The following is a 21,059-nucleotide window of genomic DNA, read 5'->3' on the forward strand; positions in this document are numbered from 1 at the left end:
CACGTCCCGGGGGGGGGGATTGTCCCAATCTGCAGAAGTGAATCTGAGGGAACAGGATCCATGGATTTGGGGCCCCCTGTAATTGCCTAACAGCCTCTTCCTGTAAACTTGCAGCTTCATTTTATTCACCTGGGTGGAAATCCTGGAGAAAGGTTCATCAGGAGGAATTCAGGGAAGACATGTCTAACTCAAGTAAACCATTGTCAGAAGAAAGCATTGTTTAGTACTTTATGCATATTCTTTTTTTCTGGACACCAGTGTTCCAAAGAGATATTGCCATTAATGTTGATGAGATACAAGAAATTGGACAAATATGAAAGACTTAAAAAAAAGATTGTTAGAAATATTTTCCAAGTTAAATTTTGGAACAAAGTACAGTGGTACCTCGGATAACGAATGCCCCGCGCAGCAAAAAATCCGCAGAACGAAAGCATTGTGCGAAGTTTGGTAACTCGCACAACGAATTTTTATGACTTATGCTTCGCATAACGAATTTTTGTTTTGTTTTGGTTTGTCTTAAGGGGGGGATCTTCATGTCCATTTATGATCCCATCCACCCTAGTAAGGGGGGGATCTTCATGTCCATTTATGATCCCATCCACCCTAGTAAGGGGCGGATCTTCATGTCACTTTATGATCCCGTTCACCCTAGTAAGGGGCGGATCTTCATGTCACTTTATGATCCCGTCCACCCTAGTAAGGGGCGGATCTTCATGTCACTTTATGATCCCGTCCACCCTAGTAAGGGGCGGATCTTCATGTCACTTTATGATCCCGTTCACCTAGTAAGGGGCGGATCTTCATGTCACTTTATGATCCCGTTCACCCTAGTAAGGGGCGGATCTTCATGTCACTTTATGATCCCGTTCACCTAGTAAGGGGCGGATCTTCATGTCACTTTATGATCCCGTTCACCCTAGTAAGGGGCGGATCTTCATGTCTATGATCCCGTTCACCCTAGTAAGGGGCGGATCTTCATGTCAGTTTATGTAAGTAAATCCCATTGTGCTTGCTCCCAGGAAAGCGTGCACAGGATTACAGCCTTCAAACTCCCCACTCAGCATCCCCCCATCGCTCATTCACCCTCTCACTGCCCCATTTCCTTCACGTTTCCCCCCATGATCAGGGCAAAAGCAAGCAATTGAGTGCAGCTGCTCTGTCCTCCCCAGCTTAGAGCACAATCCTGTGCATGTCTCCTCAGAAGTAAGTCCCATTGTGCTTACTCCCAGGAAAGTGTGCACAGGATTACAGCCTTCAAGCTCCCCACTCAGCATCCCCCCATTTTTGAAATCCTCTGTACAGTATGTATGCCTTTAAGGAGCACTTAATAAACACTTTGTAAACCAAATTTGACTTTGTTCTGACTTTTCTTGCCCATAGGAACGCATTAATTAAATTTCAATGCATTCCTATGGGAAAACGCGCTTCGCAAAACGAAAAACTCGCATAACGAAAGGAGTCGCGGAACGGATTAATTTCGTTATGCGAGGCACCACTGTAACTTATGGCAAAACTAATTTATGGATTCCACTGGATGACATAATAGTTTGCAAAATAGCAGCAAGTGCAATCAAATTTATAACATTTTGATTGTTCTTGGTTTTGTTTTTTAGACAATAAAGAAATTGTGCCAGTTGTGACTGAAGAGCTGGAGCTAATGACTAAGAGGGCAGCTGAAGAGGTATTTCTCATTTTGCAGTTTTTTTCTATGCAGTTTGTACAGAGTCCTAATTTCATATATATATTCCTGTCCATAAGACAGTATAACAATGCAAGTTTTGCAGGCCCTTCAGGAGTTGTCAATGAACTTCACCTTAAAGTTCCAAACAGTATTTTAAACATGCAGAATTATTGCTGTGCCACCCAATAATTGCATAGTCCAGTTGAAATGAAGCCACATTCCAATGACCCAGATTGTAGTCCAGCCAGTTGAGATGCTGTGTTAATGCAAGCAACTTCTTCTGGCAGAAAACATGGGGCTAGACCTGCTGCCCTGTGTCTACCATGTATCAAATGCAAACTCTGTCACCCAGTCATCATTGCACGGAATGGTCAGGGGTCTCCCCCATACTTCAAATTAGAAGTGACTTTAAATATATTATTTGGGTAACCCTTGACTTCCGACGGGCGGACTTCCCTCAAATGAGGAGGCTGGTTAGAAGGAGGTTGAAAGGGAGGGTAAAAAGAGTCCAGTCTCTCCAGAGTGCATGGAGGCTGCTTAAAACAACAGTAATAGAGGCCCAGCAGAGGTGTATACCGCAAAGAAAGAAGGGTTCCACTAAATCCAGGAGAGTGCCTGCATGGCTAACCAGCCAAGTTAGAGAGGCTGTGAAGGGCAAGGAAGCTTCCTTCCATAAATGGAAGTCTTGCCCTAATGAAGAGAATAAAAAGGAACATATACTGTGGCAAAAGAAATGTAAGAAGGTGATAGGGGAGGCCAAGCGAGACTATGAGGAACGCATGGCCAGCAACATTAAGGGGAATAATAAAAGCTTCTTCAAATATGTTAGAAGCAGGAAACCCGCCAGAGAAGCGGTTGGCCCTCTGGATGGTGAGGGAGGGAAAGGGGAGATAAAAGGAGACTTAGAGATGGCAGAGAAATTAAATGAGTTCTGCATCTGTCTTCACGGCAGAAGATCTCGGGCAGATACCGCTGCCCGAACAGCCCCTCCTAACCGAGGAGTTAAGTCAGATAGAGGTTAAAAGAGAAGATGTTTCAGACCTCATTGATAAATTAAAGATCAATAAGTCACCGGGCCCTGATGGCATACACCCAAGGGTTATTAAGGAATTGAAGAATGAAGTTGCAGATCTCTTGACTAAGGTATGCAACTTGTCCCTCAAAACGGCCACAGTGCCAGAAGATTGGAGGATAGCAAATGTCACGCCTATTTTTAAAAAGGGAAAGAGGGGGGACCCGGGAAACTATAGGCCGGTCAGCCTAACATCCATACCGGGTAAGATGGTGGAATGCCTCATCAAAGATAGGATCTCAAAACACATAGACGAACAGGCCTTGCTGAGGGAGAGTCAGCATGGCTTCTGTAAGGGTAAGTCTTGCCTCACAAACCTTATAGAATTCTTTGAAAAGGTCAACAGGCATGTGGATGCGGGAGAACCCGTGGACATTATATATCTGGACTTTCAGAAGGCGTTTGACACAGTCCCTCACCAAAGGCTACTGAAAAAACTCCACAGTCTGGGAATTAGAGGACAGGTCCTCTCCTGGATTGAGAACTGGTTGGAGGCCAGGAAGCAGAGAGTGGGTGTCAATGGGCAATTTTCACAATGGAGAGAGGTGAAAAGCGGTGTGCCCCAAGGATCTGTCCTGGGACCGGTGCTTTTCAACCTCTTCATAAATGACCTGGAGACAGGGTTGAGCAGTGAAGTGGCTAAGTTTGCAGACGACACCAAACTTTTCCGAGTGGTGAAGACCAGAAGTGATTGTGAGGAGCTCCAGAAGGATCTCTCCAGACTGGCAGAATGGGCAGCAAAATGGCAGATGCGCTTCAATGTCAGTAAGTGTAAAGTCATGCACATTGGGGCAAAAAATCAAAACTTTAGATATAGGCTGATGGGTTCTGAGCTGTCTGTGACAGATCAGGAGAGAGATCTTGGGGTGGTGGTGGACAGGTCGATGAAAGTGTCGACCCAATGTGCGGTGGCAGTGAAGAAGGCCAATTCTATGCTTGGGATCATTAGGAAAGGTATTGAGAACAAAACGGTTAGTATTATAATGCCGTTGTACAAATCGATGGTAAGGCCACACCTGGAGTATTGTGTCCAGTTCTGGTCGCCGCATCTCAAAAAAGACATAGTGGAAATGGAAAAGGTGCAAAAGAGAGCGACTAAGATGATTACGGGGCTGGGGCACCTTCCTTATGAGGAAAGGCTACGGCGTTTGGGCCTCTTCAGCCTAGAAAAGAGACGCTTGAGGGGGGACATGATTGAGACATACAAAATTATGCAGGGGATGGACAGAGTGGATAGGGAGATGCTCTTTACACTCTCACATAATACCAGAACCAGGGGACATCCACTAAAATTGAGTGTTGGGCGGGTTAGGACAGACAAAAGAAAATATTTCTTTACTCAGCGTGTGGTCGGTCTGTGGAACTCCTTGCCACAGGATGTGGTGCTGGCGTCTAGCCTAGACGCCTTTAAAAGGGGATTGGACGAGTTTCTGGAGGAAAAATCCATTATGGGGTACAAGCCATGATGTGTATGCGCAACCTCCTGATTTTAGGAATGGGTTAAGTCAGAATGCCAGTTGTAGGGGAGAGCACCAGGATGAGGTCTCTTGTTATCTGGTGTGCTCCCTGGGGCATTTGGTGGGCCGCTGTGAGATACAGGAAGCTGGACTAGATGGGCCTATGGCCTGATCCAGTGGGGCTGTTCTTATGTTCTTATGTTCTTAACTAGCTGCAGGGCCCCAATCCTAGTCAGGAACTCGGCATCAGAGAGGAAGATTTAGCCTTTTGGCTCTGCCTTAGTCTGAGTCTCAGCGGGGGTGGCAGTACATGTTAGACTTAACACATGCTCCTTTCTTTTGTGGGGCTTGCCATGAGAAGACACTGATGGTGCAAGTGTTCTGTCTAAAGGACTTCAAGAATATTGCACTTTAAAGCCAGTAGTTAATAACAGTAGCATGACGAAAACAGCAGAGGTAATGACAGCCGTCAGTCATCATGGGAGCACGGTGAAACCAAGTTCAAAAACACCTAGAAAATTAAGAAAGCTCTTCAACTGGCACCAGAGCAGGCATCGGGCAAGCCTCCCTAGGAAGAGTATTCCAGAAGTGGAGAACCATGGTGGAGAAGGCCTTTTCATCCAATTGCTACCCCCTAACTTCAGAAATTAGGCACCCAGAGAAGTGTCTCCTATTATCTTAAGCACATAGGTGGGCGCATGTAGGGAAAAAGATGATTATGTGCCTTTTGTTAACAGGTGACGCTGAAACATTGGCTACTTGTTAATAAAAATGTGTATTTTATTATTTTTTCAAGCAAGTACTGGTGCATTTTCTTTTTTTCTGCAAGAGTTCTTTGTGTCAGCTCAGAAACAAGCTGGCGACCAAGAGATCCATAGTCCTGACATTTTTCTTTCCTTGACTTCTTAGGACCTTCAGCGTAGATGTCCAGCAAAGGAAAATTTACGTGAAAAGCGCCAACCAGAAGAGGTTCTCAAAGGTAAATTCAGTTTTCTAATGGCAAAATTCACAGTTGATATTGGGTACCAGCCAATAGAACTCAAGGAATAATTGTTCAAAAGAAAGCTGCATAGAGATTGTAATGGCTCCGTAGGGTTTAGCGTACTAAAAATGACTGTCTGAAAAAGTGGTAGCACAGTAAATGTGTTGCAGGTACAGATATCCGAATCCACACTTCAGTGAGGCCCCAAGTTTTGAGAATAAGTAAACGTGGTTGGTGGGAAGCAATAAAAAGGATGGAGAGAAGCTGTTCCAGTTGCCCATTGCTCTGAGCTGAGGAGTGTGAAAAGTAGTCAGAAGTGCTTTTAATTAAACTCAATAGCTCTTCTAGGGCTGTAGCTTGCTCACTGAGTCAGGGCACATGGGAGCAAACTCTCCACTTCCAGGATTTCTGACACCAGCAGCTCACATAGCCCCTGATCCATTTTGGCTCGTGTGGCGGTACAGTGGGCTATTGGTATCTGCAGGGGTTCTGTTTCAGGACACTCTGTGGATAATTGAATCAATGGAGGGGCCCTCAGAAGACCGCCTGGTCATGACCAGAAGTGCCTCTCAGTCACATACCGCAGGTGTTCTGAGGTGCAGGGAGGCCAGACACACCCTCCCCATTTCTCAGAACATCACTATGTGACCAGAAGTCTGTTGCGAACCATAAGTGCTTTCCAATTGTGTGTGGGAGGTGTTCTGAGGCCCTCCAGGTGTGGGCTTGGCACCCATGGATATTCAGATCTGTTCCTTGTGCACTATAAGTTTGACATCCAAATTTTATTGCATTTCAAATAGTTAATTCTTGGGCTCACATGCTAGTATTGAGGTATGGGTGCTGTTTTCAGAAAACGTAGCCAGTCTTTAAGGCAGTAGTTCCCAAACTGTGAACTGTGGCTTCCCGGGGAGCTGTGGAAACCAACCGGGGAGCCACAGAATCCTTGCGAAAAACCCACCACCCTACACAATGTATAAGATTGTAGCCCTAATGGGGAGCTGAGGCCAGTGGCCTAGTAGGTCAAGGGAACTGCCAGTCGAAAAAGTTTAGGAACCACTGCTTTAAGGGATTCTTGCCATGATATGTAAATCGTGTTATATATGACAAGTGTTTAAAATGTAGTACTTGTCCCATTAGAGAGAGACATTTTTAGAACACTCCCTCTGCTCTGTTTGGTGTGATTCAGCGGAGGTGAAAGGAAGTTGTTTAAAAGAGAATCCTGTCTTCTGTCAAGACTGAGTAAGTGCAGCAGACAGGGGAGTTGTGTCGTCCAAGATTGCCAGGAATGTAAACACTCAGTTGCTGTTTTGAGTGGCTAAGATCTGGCTCTATTTGACAGTATATTTGAAAAACTGAAAAAATTCTATTTTGTATCCTAATGTGGTAACAATAAAAGAAAACAATGTATACATTTTAAATGATTTTTTAATGAGCATTCTATTCTCAAAGAATAGTGTGGAACAGAATAATATTGGTTGCTGGTTTGTATGCTAAGTTTATAGTAGGGAGTTCCAGTCTACTGGAATTTTAAACATTTAAAGTTGGAATAAGCAACTGGGAGCCTTGGGCTTCCTGCCTGGTGCTCCACATAATCTCTAAATTCCCCCCCAGGGCCCCTCCCTATTGCCTGTGGTTTTGAGTGAGCAACTGAGGTGCATATTGAGGGGGAGAGCTCTTCCAAGCTCTTTGTTGCCGCTCATTGTGAAGAGAAGGGTTGAAGAGCTTCGCTCTTGACTTGGTGCCCAGGAGACAATAAGTGGAGCCAATGTTGTAAACAAGAATGAAGGTGAAGGAGGAGGCAAGCTGAAAGATCTTGCCCACATACCTTAAGCATATCTCGTGCAGAAACCCACACACTTTAGACTCCCTTTTCTAACAAAAGGTGGGGAGGGGAGGGGAGCCTGTGTTTGGTGGTCTCTGCCATAGTTTGAAAGAATGGGAATTCTGTACCAGAGGGCCTTGTGAGTAATGGTAACCTTGAATAAGAATTGGAAGGTGAAGATTCTTCTTCTTTTGCAGTTCTTACTGACTATGAAATAAATGGGTCCATAGGCTGTACTGTTCCAGCTAGTCTCCCTTTAAAATAAGAATGAACCAAAAAAAGAGATGGTTTTAGAGAGCATTTCAGTGCTAATGATATGACACCCTCAGCAGGCAAATGATTGATTTCTGTACATTCAGAAGCAGAGCAACAACTCCACAACAAAGCTTAGATTTCCCCAGTCAAAAATCCATCCTGAGGAATATGCACCTTGGGTCACCTTCCACAATTCTCTCCTCCCTCTTTTCTCTGCACATGCAAACTGTTTAAAAAATGTGGTTTTTGTGGTTCTGAGAAAGCATTGCAATCCCTGTTACAGTCCATCTTGATAACTCTGCAAGTGTAGAAGAGTTCATAAGATGTAGAAGTGTGAACTAGGAAGTCATTGGTTCCAGTGTCACATCTTTGAACTCATTAGCTGACCAGTAGAAAGCCATGTTTTTCTGTAACACTCAATGGGAAGTGGGAGGGGGGGTTGTAAAAACTTACTGATATTGTATGTGAAGCATTTGAAACCCATTATATAAATGGTACTTTATGATTAATAATCCACATATTTGTGGTTTTGTATTTTAGTCCTTGAAGCTTCAGATACCTCAGCCATAATGGAAGCAGTAGAAGCTCCTGAAGAAAAATCATTAGAGGTTTGCATTTGTCTTTGCTTGTTTTACTTGAGTCTTTACTTGGGTGAAAAAGTGTAAAAGTAGGGGAAAAAAACACACACACAAAGAACACCTTACTGTCAAACAGTAAACATTATTAAGGAATCGGAAAAAGATTGTCAATGCACAGTGAATAGCCAGATTCAGCCCTTTCTAAAGTAGTCAGACAAATTCACAAATCAGTCCCTTATTGAAGGCATGATATCTAAGTGAAGCTTCCTCGTTTAGAGAAAATGTGCTGCTGAATACCAGATGAACAGCACTCAAGAGTTGTTACTGTTGTGACCTGCTTGGGATCTTCCTTGAAGCATCTGGCTGACGGATGTTCAGAGCAGTAGCGTTGCTAGAGGGAGTGCAAAGCACCAGGTTTTGCAGGAAGCTTCACCATGGCGTGCAAACAGACCCTCTTTGCACCCACTGCCCTGAATGGCTTCAAAGGAGAGGAGCTATTTGCATGCCATGGTGAGGTTCCCTGCAAAACTTGGTGCTTTGCACCTCCTCTAGCTACACCACTGCTTCAGAGCACAATACTAGACGAGCTGCCTTCTGGTCCAGCAAAGTTCTATTTATGGTCTTCTCATCTCTCCTCTTCTTAGGTAATAGAAACACCTAGCCAGGAGGAGGAAGGCATTATACCAGAAACAACAGAGAGACATCCGGCTATTGGAGAGACTAAATCAGGTAGCTCACAAACAACAAGCACTCTTCGTTTCTCATCCCTGGTAATGAACGTTATGCCTAAGTTTGCATGCTCTGCTTGTTGGTCGATTTGACTTGAAGAAAGCTGGGGACAAGAAATATTCTTGCTCTTATGACTTTGGAAAATGTCCCCAGTAAATGCTAACATTATTCTGCAGATGATGTCCAGATGAACCTGACTTCAAGAGAGGAAGTTGAAGAGAGCCAGCATGTGGAAGCAAGACCAGAAACCAATATGGTATTTTTTTAAACCTGTTTTCAAGCCTGCAACTTGCAAAATACGTTGGCATGGAGCATATACTTTACACTGAGTAATTTTTAGAGTTCTTTGTGAGCTGTTTTGGTTGGAACAGCAACCAATAAAATTTTGTAAACAAAAGTGGAAGCGACTCAAACTACTGTGGCCTAATTAGCTCACACAATTATAGAGTGACTGTTGCTTGTGTCGTTCTGAAGACAACCTTTTAGAATTTTTGTAGTTGACAGTATCCCCTTCTTGGTACTAGAGCACTCTGTTTTTAATATTACTAGGGAGCAACTGACACAGACTCTGAAAAAATGCCTGAAAGTGTTGCTAACACTCGAGAACCTTCGTCAGATGCTGTAGAAGAAAAAGGTGATATGATAAACATTTGTATAGCTCTTTGAGTGTACAAATGCTTCGAATGTATTATCTTAATGTAATACTTGAAACAAACCTGTAAGATAAGACTGTAATCCTATAAACCATTGTTTCTTAAACTGTGGGTCGGGACCCAATAGGTGGGTTGTGAGCCAACTTCAGGTGGGTCCCTATTCATTTCAGTGTGCATTTTATTTTTAATATATTAGACTTGATGCTAACATGGTATGTGACTGCATTTGGGGAACATTACAGATCTGTACTTTTAACAGGCTACTACATATATGCTTTTGACAGTGATGGTTAATGGGACTTACTTCCATGTAAGTGTGGATAGGATTGGATGTTTGGGAATTTTTTTAAAAAGATCAGCAACTACTTGGGAGGGTTAGGAGGGTTCTTCTTTATTTTAAGTAAGTTTTTAAATGTATTGTAAACTTTTAATTTACTACTTCAGTTTGATTTTGTCATTTGGGGGCTGTCAAAAATTTTCCTGCTTGATGATGTCACTTCTGGCCATGACATCACTTCCAGTTTAATGACATCACTTCCAGTGAGTCTCAACAGATCATAATTCTAAAAAGTGAGTCCTAGTGCTAAAATGTTTGAGAACCAATGCTATACACTCTTATGTGGGAGTAAGCCCCATTTAACTCAGTAGGGCTTACATCTGAGTAGATATGTCCTAGATTTGTGCTGTATGTTTTACCATACCACAATTGAGTGGGCATATAACTGTCTTTTTGTATATTCACCTTACGGAAGTACAGGTGTAGACAGTTCTAATTCAATATTTGTATTAAATGAATGCTCTGGTTGTGATCACTAATGCAATATGTACCTTATTAATATGAACTTTGGATACGTGATGCAGCATTATATATTGTCTTATATCTATAAGACAAGTTACAGCAGCATTATGTTCACTGATGTTTATCTAAATTGTCACAGACACAGAAATGATAGGGTGTGCAGCGAACAAAAAACAGAGTTTATACAGTGCAGAGGAAATTGCCTAGTGTTTGCAAGTCCTCAGAAATGATGATAGGTAGTTAATGTGTTCTTTTGAACTTCTTTCTTCCTGCAGGTGAGATTGTTGGCAAAGTAGATATCTGTGAAAAACCAGAGCTGAAGTCCAGTCTAAATCCTATTGAGGCAAGTGACCTGACCTCTTCCAATTCATTACTATTTTGAAGAAAATGTTCATGGCACAAATAATCATTCAATGGTGCTTCACTGATAGCAATAATAAGGAATTATTTCACTTATAATAAAAGCAGCAATAAAAACAAGGCCCTGGAGCTTTCCCAAGGACAGAGGGACCTCCTTATCCGCAGGTTGGCTGATTTGCTCAATGCAGGTGCCAGGCCGGCGTCTGGAGGACCTGTCTGTGTCCGGGAGGTGTTCTGAAGCATGGGGAGGTCGTATAGGAATTTGGTATACCAATTCCAAAAATGGTATCATTTTGCCCTATCACGCCTAGATTTGCATAGCCTTGTTAGCGAATGGTTCAAAGCCATGGTGTGGACTTGCTCACAAGAATGCTGCTTGAACCATTCACTAAACAGGGCTAGGCTGTTTCTCCAAAATTAGACATGGTAGGACAAAACTGATACAATTTTTTGAATCCGCACCCCATATATATACCCAAGAAGAGGTTTAACTTTTAATACAGCAAAATGTGTGTTGGCCTGTGTTATGGTGTGGCAAAAGTGTTTTTGGGATCTAGTTGGGGCCTGCTCCTCCATGGAGCCAACAGTAGTTGTTAAATCAGGTAGCAGATTTGTTGCGGTGGGGCGGGTGCTCCTCTCTGTCCATTTCTTGCCTCCTCTGTGCCTCCTCCTTCCACCTCTGGATTACAAAAGGAAGAGAAGGACAGAGAGGAAGAAGAAATGTGGTGGGGAGGGGAGTGCTGATCTAGAACATGGGAGAGTGGGAGGAGCAGAGGCTGGCACATCATTGGGTAAGGGGGGGCAACTTTAGGCATGCCCCCTCAGGCGTCAGGAGGTCTTGGGTCAGCCCTGTATCCAGCCCAAGACATGTTATGCCATAATAAATCTGTTATTCTTTAAAGGTGCCACGAGGCTCTTCTGTTCTCAGTACAGTTGCTTTTAGTGGCCTCATTTTGAACTGGCTGAAAACTAAACTGTGCACTCTTTGTTCCCCTTTGTTTAGGTAAACCAGCAAGTACCAGTTAAGCGAAAAAGAGGAAGACCTCGTAAATATCCTGTTGAGACAGCAGCACCGCGGGGTAATTATGATGCCACGTTTCTATGGAAAATATACTTGAGCATTTCATTGAACTCAGGAGGTCTATTTTTTTCCTTTCAGGTCAAGATTTAGCAGCTGACGCAAGCACTGGGAATGTAAGCATTTGTCTGGATTTTCTATTTGGGTCCACTACATGTTGTGGGAATTCTGGCTTTCTGTGGAATGCTATTTAAATGTTCTCATAACAAAAGTTGGCCAGGATCCAGAGAACCATGAAAGCAGTTTCTTGAGCCCAAGGGGCTTTATACTTGTTTCCCTTGAACAATGGCACCTGGTGCTGCACAGAACAAGGCTTTTGAAATTGACAGGAGTCTGAAGACAGTTTGTGATGTGGCATGAGACTCTATCATTCAATGAAGAAAAGTCAAAAATATCCCATGGGTTCCGAATAATCCCTTTGCCTGAACCTCAGCAGCTCTTTGCATCCCAGCCATTTACTTAAAAAAAGTTACACGGGTCCCCAGGTATCCATGGGGAATAGATTCTAGCTGCCACCACAGATACCAGAAATCATGGATAGCAGCAAACCTACAAGAAGCAGTTCACAAATTTCCTCACCACGTCGCACAAATGACTTAACTGTATCTGATTGCAACCCTCTTGTTGCTGTCTATGTCTGGCTGTCTCTGTGCTGTCCGCAAATGCCAGCAGGAAGCAGATTTCTGTCTGTGCTTCCTACTAGCATTTGCAGACAGTACAGAGACATCCAGACACAGGAGGCAGCAAGAGGAAGGCTGCAATCAGAGACAGATAAGTCATTTGTGCAGTGGGGGGCGGGGCAGAATTTGAACTGTGGATAAATGAAACCACGGATACCAGAATCACTGATACAGGGGGCTACTCTTAGTAGTCTGTGTAATCTAATGACCCCACTCAAGGCATGTGCTATTCAGTCAACCCAGGTTAGTTGCTGTGTAATATGTGAAATGACCCTCAGCTGTAAAATGTACTGCATGATACATTCCACTTTTAGTTTGCATGAATTGCAGTAGTGCCGAGTATCGCTTCAGTGTGATTAATCATGTCTTAGTTTCATAACATAGATGCATCACTGTTTGTTTTTTGATTCACTGCAGAAGACACCAGACCCTCGTGGCAGAACGAAGAATTCTCCAAAAGGTAATGATTCAGATGCATGTTTTCTGTGCAAAGGAGGTTACAGAGCGTGGAGGGGATATAGTACATCCTGAATCTAAGCATTTTTCTTTTGAGAATTACTGTTTCAAAGGTTCACACATATCCTTCTATTAACTTGCCCTGATATGGAGATCTATGGTAGCTCTAATGGGCATGCAAGGGTTTTCCACACACGGGACTTTTCCTTCTCGATTCTCTGGGGTACTTGATTCCCATACATATTGCTCCCCATCGTTCCAATAATATTTGAGGTGAAGCAGGTTCCATCATCACTTCTCAAACAGCCTGTGTGCCGGTGATTGAAAGTAACTACATTATCCACTCTGCCCTTTGATTGCTGTTTTTTCAGCTTGTCGCATTTTACAATAGATGCTGAAAATTAGGAATCTTTTTAATGAGAACATAATCACTTCAGTTTGCCATTGGTTGACATCTCTGTAAAACAGACCTAATGTTGCTTCTAGTCTGCAATCTTGGATTTAGAGAAACAGACTGAAAAGTTTTTTGTTTAACGCTTAAGCTAGATTCTAAGGTTCATTTACTGCCCCAGAGGTATAAAATACCTCTGGCATTTATGATGATATGACATTGTCACCAACACATTGGTCCAGAACATATCCAAAGCTTAGCCAGACACCTTGTACTGTCTGTCGTCTGTACTGTACTGTGCTTTGCTGGGAGTAGAATTTTAACGAGATACTGACAGATCTGCATTGGAGGTGAAAATGCCATCCCATCTTGTTTCAGTGCTGCTATCTTTCTTTGTGGCACCTCAAGTATTAATTGTCCTTAATTGTACCAGTAATTAATTGTCTAGCTCATCAGTTGTTCCTTGAATAAGTCTTCATGTTAATATTGAAATTTCAGATGACCTGCCCTCAATGCTGCTCTGCTCTCACCTGCCCCCCCCCCAATGTCTCTTAGGGAGCTTGCCAGGCAATGGAAGGAGGGAAAGCTGCCGCTGCTGTGACATATGGACAGATTTGTCTTTTTGCCTTCACTGCAGCTGCTTTGAAGTGGAATGCTTCTGGGGTGTGCTGGTGCATGCACGCATGTCTGAAAGGAGGTCTGTGTAGGGCTTTTGCCTGAGGGCTCTCCACGTATCTGACACAGGTTCTGTGGGCATATGATACCTTACTCCTGCTAGGTTGAAGAAATTGTGTTCTTTATAAATCTGGTCAGCATTGGAGATGCTGGGCAGGTGCAGGTTTCTTTTTCTGCATTTGATGGAAATGTCCTGAAAGTAAATAATTTGAGTTCATGTGAATGGGGTGCTGGAGTACTCCTTACCTTTTGATTTGGCTTTAATTCTTCTGGACTCACCTGAGGGACATTTTTATCTAAATACATTTGTATGTACTACTACTTAGTAGGTTTTTTAAAAAATTTTTGTAAAGGAACAGATTGTCTCATCTGTTACCTATTTTTGTGCAAGAAGCAGGTGACATTTTATTCTACACTTGCTTGATTCTTGAAGCTTAAGATTTTTATGCCCTTTTAAAAAAACAGTAAAAATAGATTGAGGTTTTTTATATTGTGAGACTTGCATTTTATGCAGACTTCTTAACTTTCTCCTTTTCAGTCAAAGCTGCATTGAATGAGAATGAAAAAGGCGATGTAAGTACCAAAATTTTCAGTTCCTTTTCTATCCTGGTCCTAAACACATTTACTGAAGAGTGTGACTACAATCCTATCCACACTTTTCTGGGAGTAAGCCCCATTGACTATAATGGGACTTACTTCTGAGTAGACATGCATAGGATTAGGCTGTAAGTGTTTCTTTTCAATGGAGTTGTCTGCATAACTGTGCTTATGATCACTTCCAGCACATGCTTTAGTGAAAACTGTTTCCAAAGAATGGCTTTGTTGGGTCAACCCAAGGTCCAGGTTTCTGTCTCCCCATCAGCAGCCAGCCATATGCTCCTGAGTGCTCCCAGGTCAGCATGAAGGAGACCCATCTCCCCTGAGCTCAGCATCTTGGAACCCGAAATATATTTGCATCTTCAGTATGGAGACTTTATTTAGCTATTGAGACTGTGGATGCAAAAATCCAAACACTAGTGGCACCCGAAAAATTGGCCCTGAGTTGGTCAGAAGGTCTGATGCAGGCAGTAGTGTAGCCAGGGGGCGCATGGTAAGTACTGCAGGCACAACAACATGAGGTGCAAGTGGCCCTCCCACTTACCATCAGAGCCATGTCACTGTCCCAAATGGCTCTAATGGCAAGCGGGGGGGGGCCACTTGCACCTCATGTTGTGACGCTTACGGTACTTACTGTACCACCCCCTCCCCAGCTATGCTACTGGATGCCGGTCTCTCTTCTTTCCTATTTCTAGGCTCACAAACTATTCTGCTGGCAACATCACAATTGTGGAACTCTCAGCAGAGAGATTAGACCGATTCCCTCTCTTAGTTTTTAAACATTAGTTGAAGACTCTTTTATTCCCAAAGACAAAGTTTAGTTTTCAAAAAGGTTTTAAAACTGCTGCTTTGTATATTAACTTTGATTTCTTTCTGTTTAGTATTATGTTTTTTTTGTAAACTGCTTTAATAATAGTCAACAGCAAGAGAAACGTGAGTTTAATGAATAGGTTTTGTGGAGCCTGCTTGCACAGAACATGCCTTATCATTGATAGGCCTACTTTCTGTCCTTTCTTTTTCTTTAAGTTCTCCAAGTTAGTGGCCCTCACCTCATCTTCTGGAAGGGTTCAATAAGTTAATTATGTGTGTGTCCTCTTATCAACTCTAATTTCAAAACGTCCATCATCCCTTCTTCATACTGTTCATAATTTTATGAATCCTTGTTTTGTCCATCCCTTATCTGCTTTTTATAAACCAAAATGCCCTAAATAAGTTCCATTTTGTTCTTTATTTACTTCCAACTGTTAGGAAGCAGAAGAAGGGAAGGAGGTGGTTATACGTCGAAGAGGAAGGAAGCCAAAACGGCCTCGAGTGCCATCGGAGGAAACGGGTAAGACGCAGGGCCTCTGCTTCCTTTAACTTTATTAAGGAGAACATTTGCAGAGAACGAGATCAGTTTTATTATCCTTTATTCATTGGAGGAAAAATCATTGGGTTATTAAAATAAATATTATGGAAAATGCTATAATCTCATGTCAGGGTTGCTACATCCCAGCTGCTCCCCTCCACTCACTTGAGTTTTCTATGAATTCTGGCTGTGAACTGAAGAAGTAAACCATTGCAAATGTGTTTGGAGAAATTTAAGTCAAACAAGTGCGAATTAAAATGCAGAGGGAAATGGAAAATTGTTGAGCTTCTCCCCTTCTAAAATAAGTGTCATTTTACTTTTTGGAGGCTTGGGTGGAAATCTGAGAATGCGTGTCACATTTTGCAGGGGTGGATACACCTGAACCAGCTAAAAAACGACAGAAGCTCGCACCTGCAGTCAAAGGGGACACACAAGGTCAGGGTGAAGGCAAGAATGAAGGAGGCGACGTTGACAGTGATGATGCTACTGATGAGACGCGTTCAGGAGCGACAACTAGGGCGGCTTCCAGATTGGAAGCTGAAAGGTAATGCCGGCTCTGCTATGGCTTGGACGCTCCGGAGGATCTCTCCACCCAAATGCATGGCTTCATGTAAGGCATCGGGCAGAGAAAGTCCTAATGTGCAAGTACCAAACTCTGAATCCTGGTCTTGGATTCCAGCAACGAATGTATTCATTTTAAATGTAGTACAAGTACCAAAGTTTGTCAGTTAGCCATTCCAGTTGTATTTAATCCACCAGCAAGACATTCCATTGTCAGTCACTCGGGATGTGCCTGTGGTTTCAATGCTTGGATAACTATCTTGAGACCACTAGCATAGCTAAGGGGGAGGCTGGAGGCATACAGGGCCTCAGGTACTACACCTGAGGGGGTGCCTCAGAGGGCCTTCTGGAAGCCTCCGCAAGCCACTTCCAGTTTTCGCCGAGGAGGGGACAATTCAGAAGATAGAACTATGTGGAACTGGGAAGTGGCAGAGGTAGGTGGTGTGTGGGTACTCTCGCCCCTTCCTCTGCCCATGTTTCCACTCCAAAAACTAATACCTATTTTGCAGGTAACAGCAACAATACAGAAAGGGGGGGGGGTTCTTGGTTCTTCACATCCCCCAGTGAGTGGAAAAACACTTAGTAGGATTGCTGCAACCAAGTTCTAATCAAGGTTTGCTGAAAAATATCGCTTGCAGGCTTTGCTTGTTATGGAGGGTCAGTAGTGTCTGCTTCAGAAATCAGAAGAATACTTCCAATCAGAGACTATTGGCTTGCCACCTTGTTACTGCTTACTTCTGAATAGCCAGTGTAAGAGTGTCTTCTAAACCCCTTCAGGTGTTGTTCAATAACGATTTTTTTCTACTTAATTATCACTATAGCTGTCACATTCATTGATCTGTACTTTCTAAAATTATCCATTAGAAAATATTTTGAGTGAAAACCACATTGCAGAACACATGGTAAAAGCTTGTAACCAATTACTTCTCCCCCCCCCCCCCCAGGAAGCAGCCTAGCAAGCCAACAACACGTGCAGCATCTAAAAACCAAAGCCCAGGTCCAGTTTCTCCTACAAACCGCAGGAAGTTGAAGGGGAAAAAACGGTCACCCATCAGTGTGCAATCGAATAAATCTCCGCTCTTGACACAGTAAGTAGGGTCCTGAAAGCCATTTCTGGCTTAGGTATATGCGCCTTACTTGCCCATTTCTTCTCTGCTGTCCTCTTTCTTTTCAGTACCCAGGAAAAGCTTTAAAATAAGGGTGGGTTTGTGCTAACTCAAAAGGCGAAGAGAAACCAGGATAAGGTATTTAAGGTGGGAGCTTCTCATGGTTTTGGACAGTGGAACTGAATGACTTTGGCAGCTAAGTTAGAGATAAGACTGTCAAAAGAGAGAAATTTAACTACCATCTAAATTGTTACTGATCCTCTGTCATGGGTTCCAACCTGGATGACAACTCTCCCAAGCTTGATTACGAGTTGTTTAGCTCTTTGCCCCTGTAAAACAGCTGAATACAGAGATTTTGGACAAAGCTCTCTGCTGGACTCACCCTACCTAGACTGCAGAATCACCTTGGTTCCCTCTTGATGAAGAGAACTTTTAAGGGTTTTGGTATAGGGACCATTGGACTGCCTTGGGGCTTGTGGGGTTTTTTGTTTGTTTTCTCGTCTGCATTGGCTCCGGAGTCCCTTTCAGGCTTAGTCCAAAGCTTTGGTTTTCATCCTGGTTCCAAGCCATTTAGGACTTTAAAAGACATTTTGAGGAACACCTTCTGTGGTACAAACCTGCCCACATGTTCAGCTGAGCATCTTTCCTTTTCCAGAGGTGGGACAGGGTTTGTTCAGGGGTGACTCTTTTCATTGGGGAAATACCTGTCTCATAACCGGGGCTGTTTATCTTCTGGTTTCCATGGCATTTTGTGTCTTACCCATATACCACTGTGAGCATTTTAGGGAAAAGTGACACATAAATATAATTTAAAATATACCTCCAAGGACTTGGGTGCCCTTCGGGGAGAAAGGCGGAGTGCAAATTAAATAAGTAATAATTGCCCAGAGTCGTTTTGCCAAGTTCCAGGGACGTGCAGTTGGTGGGAAGGCAGGTGAAACAGCCTCCCCACCAGAGTCCTTTGAAAAGCACTGCCGCCATGTGAGAGGTGCTCAAGCGCTCACAACCCACGCGCATGGGTTGTGAGTGCTTGAGTACCTCACATGGTGGCAGCACTTTTCAAAGGACTCCAGTAGGGAGGCTCTGCCTCACCTGCCTTCCCACACACCAGATATCCCTGCCAAGTTCTGTCCACAGCAGTCTTATTTGAGGGCTTTTTCCTATTTTGTTCTTGGGTGTACATCTTTTCTTTTTCTTTTTTTTTTTTTTTGTTCAGTTCTAAATTGCAGCCTGGCAAGCGTAAAAGGGAAGCCAGTCCTTCAGTGGTGCCCAAGAGAGGTCATCTGAGAGGGAATGAGCCCGAGAAGAAGAGGTCTAAGCGGTAGTTGTACCCCACGCACAAAAAGAACGAGAAGGAAAAGCAACAAGGAAGCTCTTTTTTGCTTCTGTTTAAAACAAAGTCCAGAAGTTTTGCATGCACTTGTTTTCAAGGTATAACCTCACCAATGCAGAACTCTTAGGTTACACATTATAAACAGCTGTAGAAACCTTGTCAATGCTGAAGATCATATACATTGCAGAAGCTTACTTTCTATCTCAAGCCGCGATTGTCACGGGTGAGTCTCTAATGCCGATGCTTCCAATCCACTCATCACCAGTGGCCTCTTAATGACGCCTTTTGTAAATAAGCCATGTATAAAAAAAAAAGGTATTTTACTGTGTATGAATTTAATCAACAAGGAACACTTTATTTATTTAACAGCAAGGACTGGTCTGTGAACTTCGTTCCATCAACTTATGTTAATCATTTGAATTGGGTTTTTTAATGTTGTGCAGCCATCATTAGCATTGTGTAGGATGGGAGCAGGGGGAGGTTTTCTTTCCTCCCCTCCCCCCCCAAAAAAAATCAACTGAGGTCTCCATTATGCCGCCAGGTAACTTACAAAGTATTTTCTCGCATGTATTCAAGTCAAGTAGATTAGTATGAGGGAAGAGACTTTGGTTTCCTTTCCTTGTCACATCTGTGGCTTTCTGTAAGGTAAAAATTTTTGGGCTGCGTTTACAGTGTTGAGTAAAAGCACCCCACTCACTTTGAAATATATTCTCATCTGTAAACTTTTCTCCCAGCATCAAAGTAGCTAGAGCTCATTGAGGTAGAACTAGATCTCTTCAGCCGAAACTGTTCTGAAGTGAAAATGTCTGTCTCATTTTGAAGCGTTTTAATTGTACTCTCAGTATTTCCCCTTGTTATCAGTTGAAACATGCTGAAGTTGGAGTATCACTTGTAGGACGTAGAGATGTTCATCCTTTTATCTATATGCTGGTATTAAAACAGAGCCTGGTGCAGCTGCCAGAATCTTTTCGTAAACGTACTCTCACAAGAACAAATCCTCAAGTTAAGTTTCACGTAAAGCATTTTTTATTATCAAAATTTGTCTCTCGCAAGGATGAGTTGCCAAATAACCTGAGATTATTTTAAAATGTTCATATTCATATGTTTTTATAACTAAAATCAGCGTTCTGTGTTTTTTTTCTAATTGTTTTTGTTTTTTGTTTGGGGACTTTTATTGTTGTTGTAATGTGGATTTTTCTGTCAAATATTCTACTTGGTTTCTTACTGAATTTTATATATAAATTATAAAATGTTTCCCAAAAGTGAGTGCCTCTTGGTATTTGAGTTGTTAAAGCTCTGTTTTTATTGTCAAGAATATTTTAGAAGTCTTCCGTGATACTGTGTGTTGGCAACCTTCAGTCTCAAAAGACTATGGTATCGCACTCTGAATGGTGGTTCTGGAACAGCGTCTAGTGTGGCTGAAAAGGCCGATTCGGGAGTGACAATCCCTTCCACACTGGGAGCAAGTGCAGTCTGTCCCTGGTCTGTCTCCCTGGCTATGGGCCTTCCTTCTTTGCCTCAGACTGTTGGCCAAGTGTCTCTTCAAACTGGGAAAGGCCATGCTGTACAGCCTGCCTCCAAGCGGGCCGCTCAGAGGCCAGGGTTTTTTACTTCTTGAGGTCCACTCCTAAGGCCTTCAGATCCCTGTTGCAGATGTCCTTGTATCGCAGCTGTGGTCTACCTGTAGGACGCTTTCCTTGCACAAGTTCTCCATAGAGGAGATCCTTTGGGATCCGGCCATCATCCATTCTCACGACATGACCGAGCCAACGCAGGTGTTTCTGTTTCAGCAGTGCATACATACTAGGGATTTCAGCACGTCCCAGGACTGTGTTGTTTGGAACTTTGTCCTGCCAGGTGATGCCAAGAATGCGTCGGAGGCAGCGCATGTGGAAAGCGTTCAGTTTCCTCTCCTGTTCAGTTTCCTTTCCTGTTGTGAGCAAAGAGTCCATGACTCGCTGCAGTACAGAAGTGTACTCAGGACGCAAGCTCTGTAGACCTGGATCTTGGTATGTTCCGTCAGCTTCTTGTTGGACCAGACTCTCTCCCTAATACTACATACATACAAAATCCATACTGTAGGAAAAGGTAAACACTTTGGAAATCTCACTTATGTCAATGGGAGTTGAGTACATGCTTAAATCTCTCCCATGCAAATTTGGCTCGATTGTGCCCATTATAATAAGCTACAGCCATTATACACAAGAATAGTGGTGACTTCTTGCACTACTGTGTTTTCATCTGAAATGGCAGGTTATGATGGGAGGAGCCACCAAAGCTGTTTCTTGGTGTGTGTTTTTATTTTGCCTTTAGTTCCAGTGTCTCTTTATAGGCAGACTGAGGCAGTTGAGCTGCAAAATGCTAGGGTTCAAGTCTCCAGTTCTCTGCTTGGCCTTGCTGGTCACTCTCCACTACAGATCTTTTGGACATTTCAGACACTGGAAAG

The 21,059-nt window shown here is 43.1% G+C and overlaps 1 protein-coding gene across 1 annotated transcript in view; it reads left to right on the top strand.

Annotated features, from left to right (window-relative positions):
* The window catches only part of BOD1L1 (biorientation of chromosomes in cell division 1 like 1), a 43,056-nt gene extending 23,324 nt beyond the window's left edge, over positions 1-19,732 (top strand). The window contains exons 11-25 of the mRNA XM_066631887.1: positions 1,614-1,681; positions 5,120-5,189; positions 7,810-7,877; positions 8,492-8,576; positions 8,753-8,832; positions 9,126-9,210; positions 10,304-10,371; positions 11,392-11,467; positions 11,548-11,582; positions 12,564-12,606; positions 14,207-14,241; positions 15,514-15,595; positions 15,980-16,157; positions 17,119-17,262; positions 18,497-19,732. Of these exons, the coding sequence (XP_066487984.1) occupies positions 1,614-1,681; positions 5,120-5,189; positions 7,810-7,877; positions 8,492-8,576; positions 8,753-8,832; positions 9,126-9,210; positions 10,304-10,371; positions 11,392-11,467; positions 11,548-11,582; positions 12,564-12,606; positions 14,207-14,241; positions 15,514-15,595; positions 15,980-16,157; positions 17,119-17,262; positions 18,497-18,605 (1,226 nt within the window). The 3' untranslated portion in view covers positions 18,606-19,732. The remainder of the gene's footprint in view (positions 1-1,613; positions 1,682-5,119; positions 5,190-7,809; positions 7,878-8,491; positions 8,577-8,752; positions 8,833-9,125; positions 9,211-10,303; positions 10,372-11,391; positions 11,468-11,547; positions 11,583-12,563; positions 12,607-14,206; positions 14,242-15,513; positions 15,596-15,979; positions 16,158-17,118; positions 17,263-18,496) is intronic.
* Positions 19,733-21,059: the final 1,327 nt, after the last annotated feature.

This window comes from Tiliqua scincoides, chromosome 6 (assembly GCF_035046505.1).
Source record: "Tiliqua scincoides isolate rTilSci1 chromosome 6, rTilSci1.hap2, whole genome shotgun sequence".
NCBI classification, from domain to species: Eukaryota; Metazoa; Chordata; class Lepidosauria; order Squamata; family Scincidae; genus Tiliqua; species Tiliqua scincoides.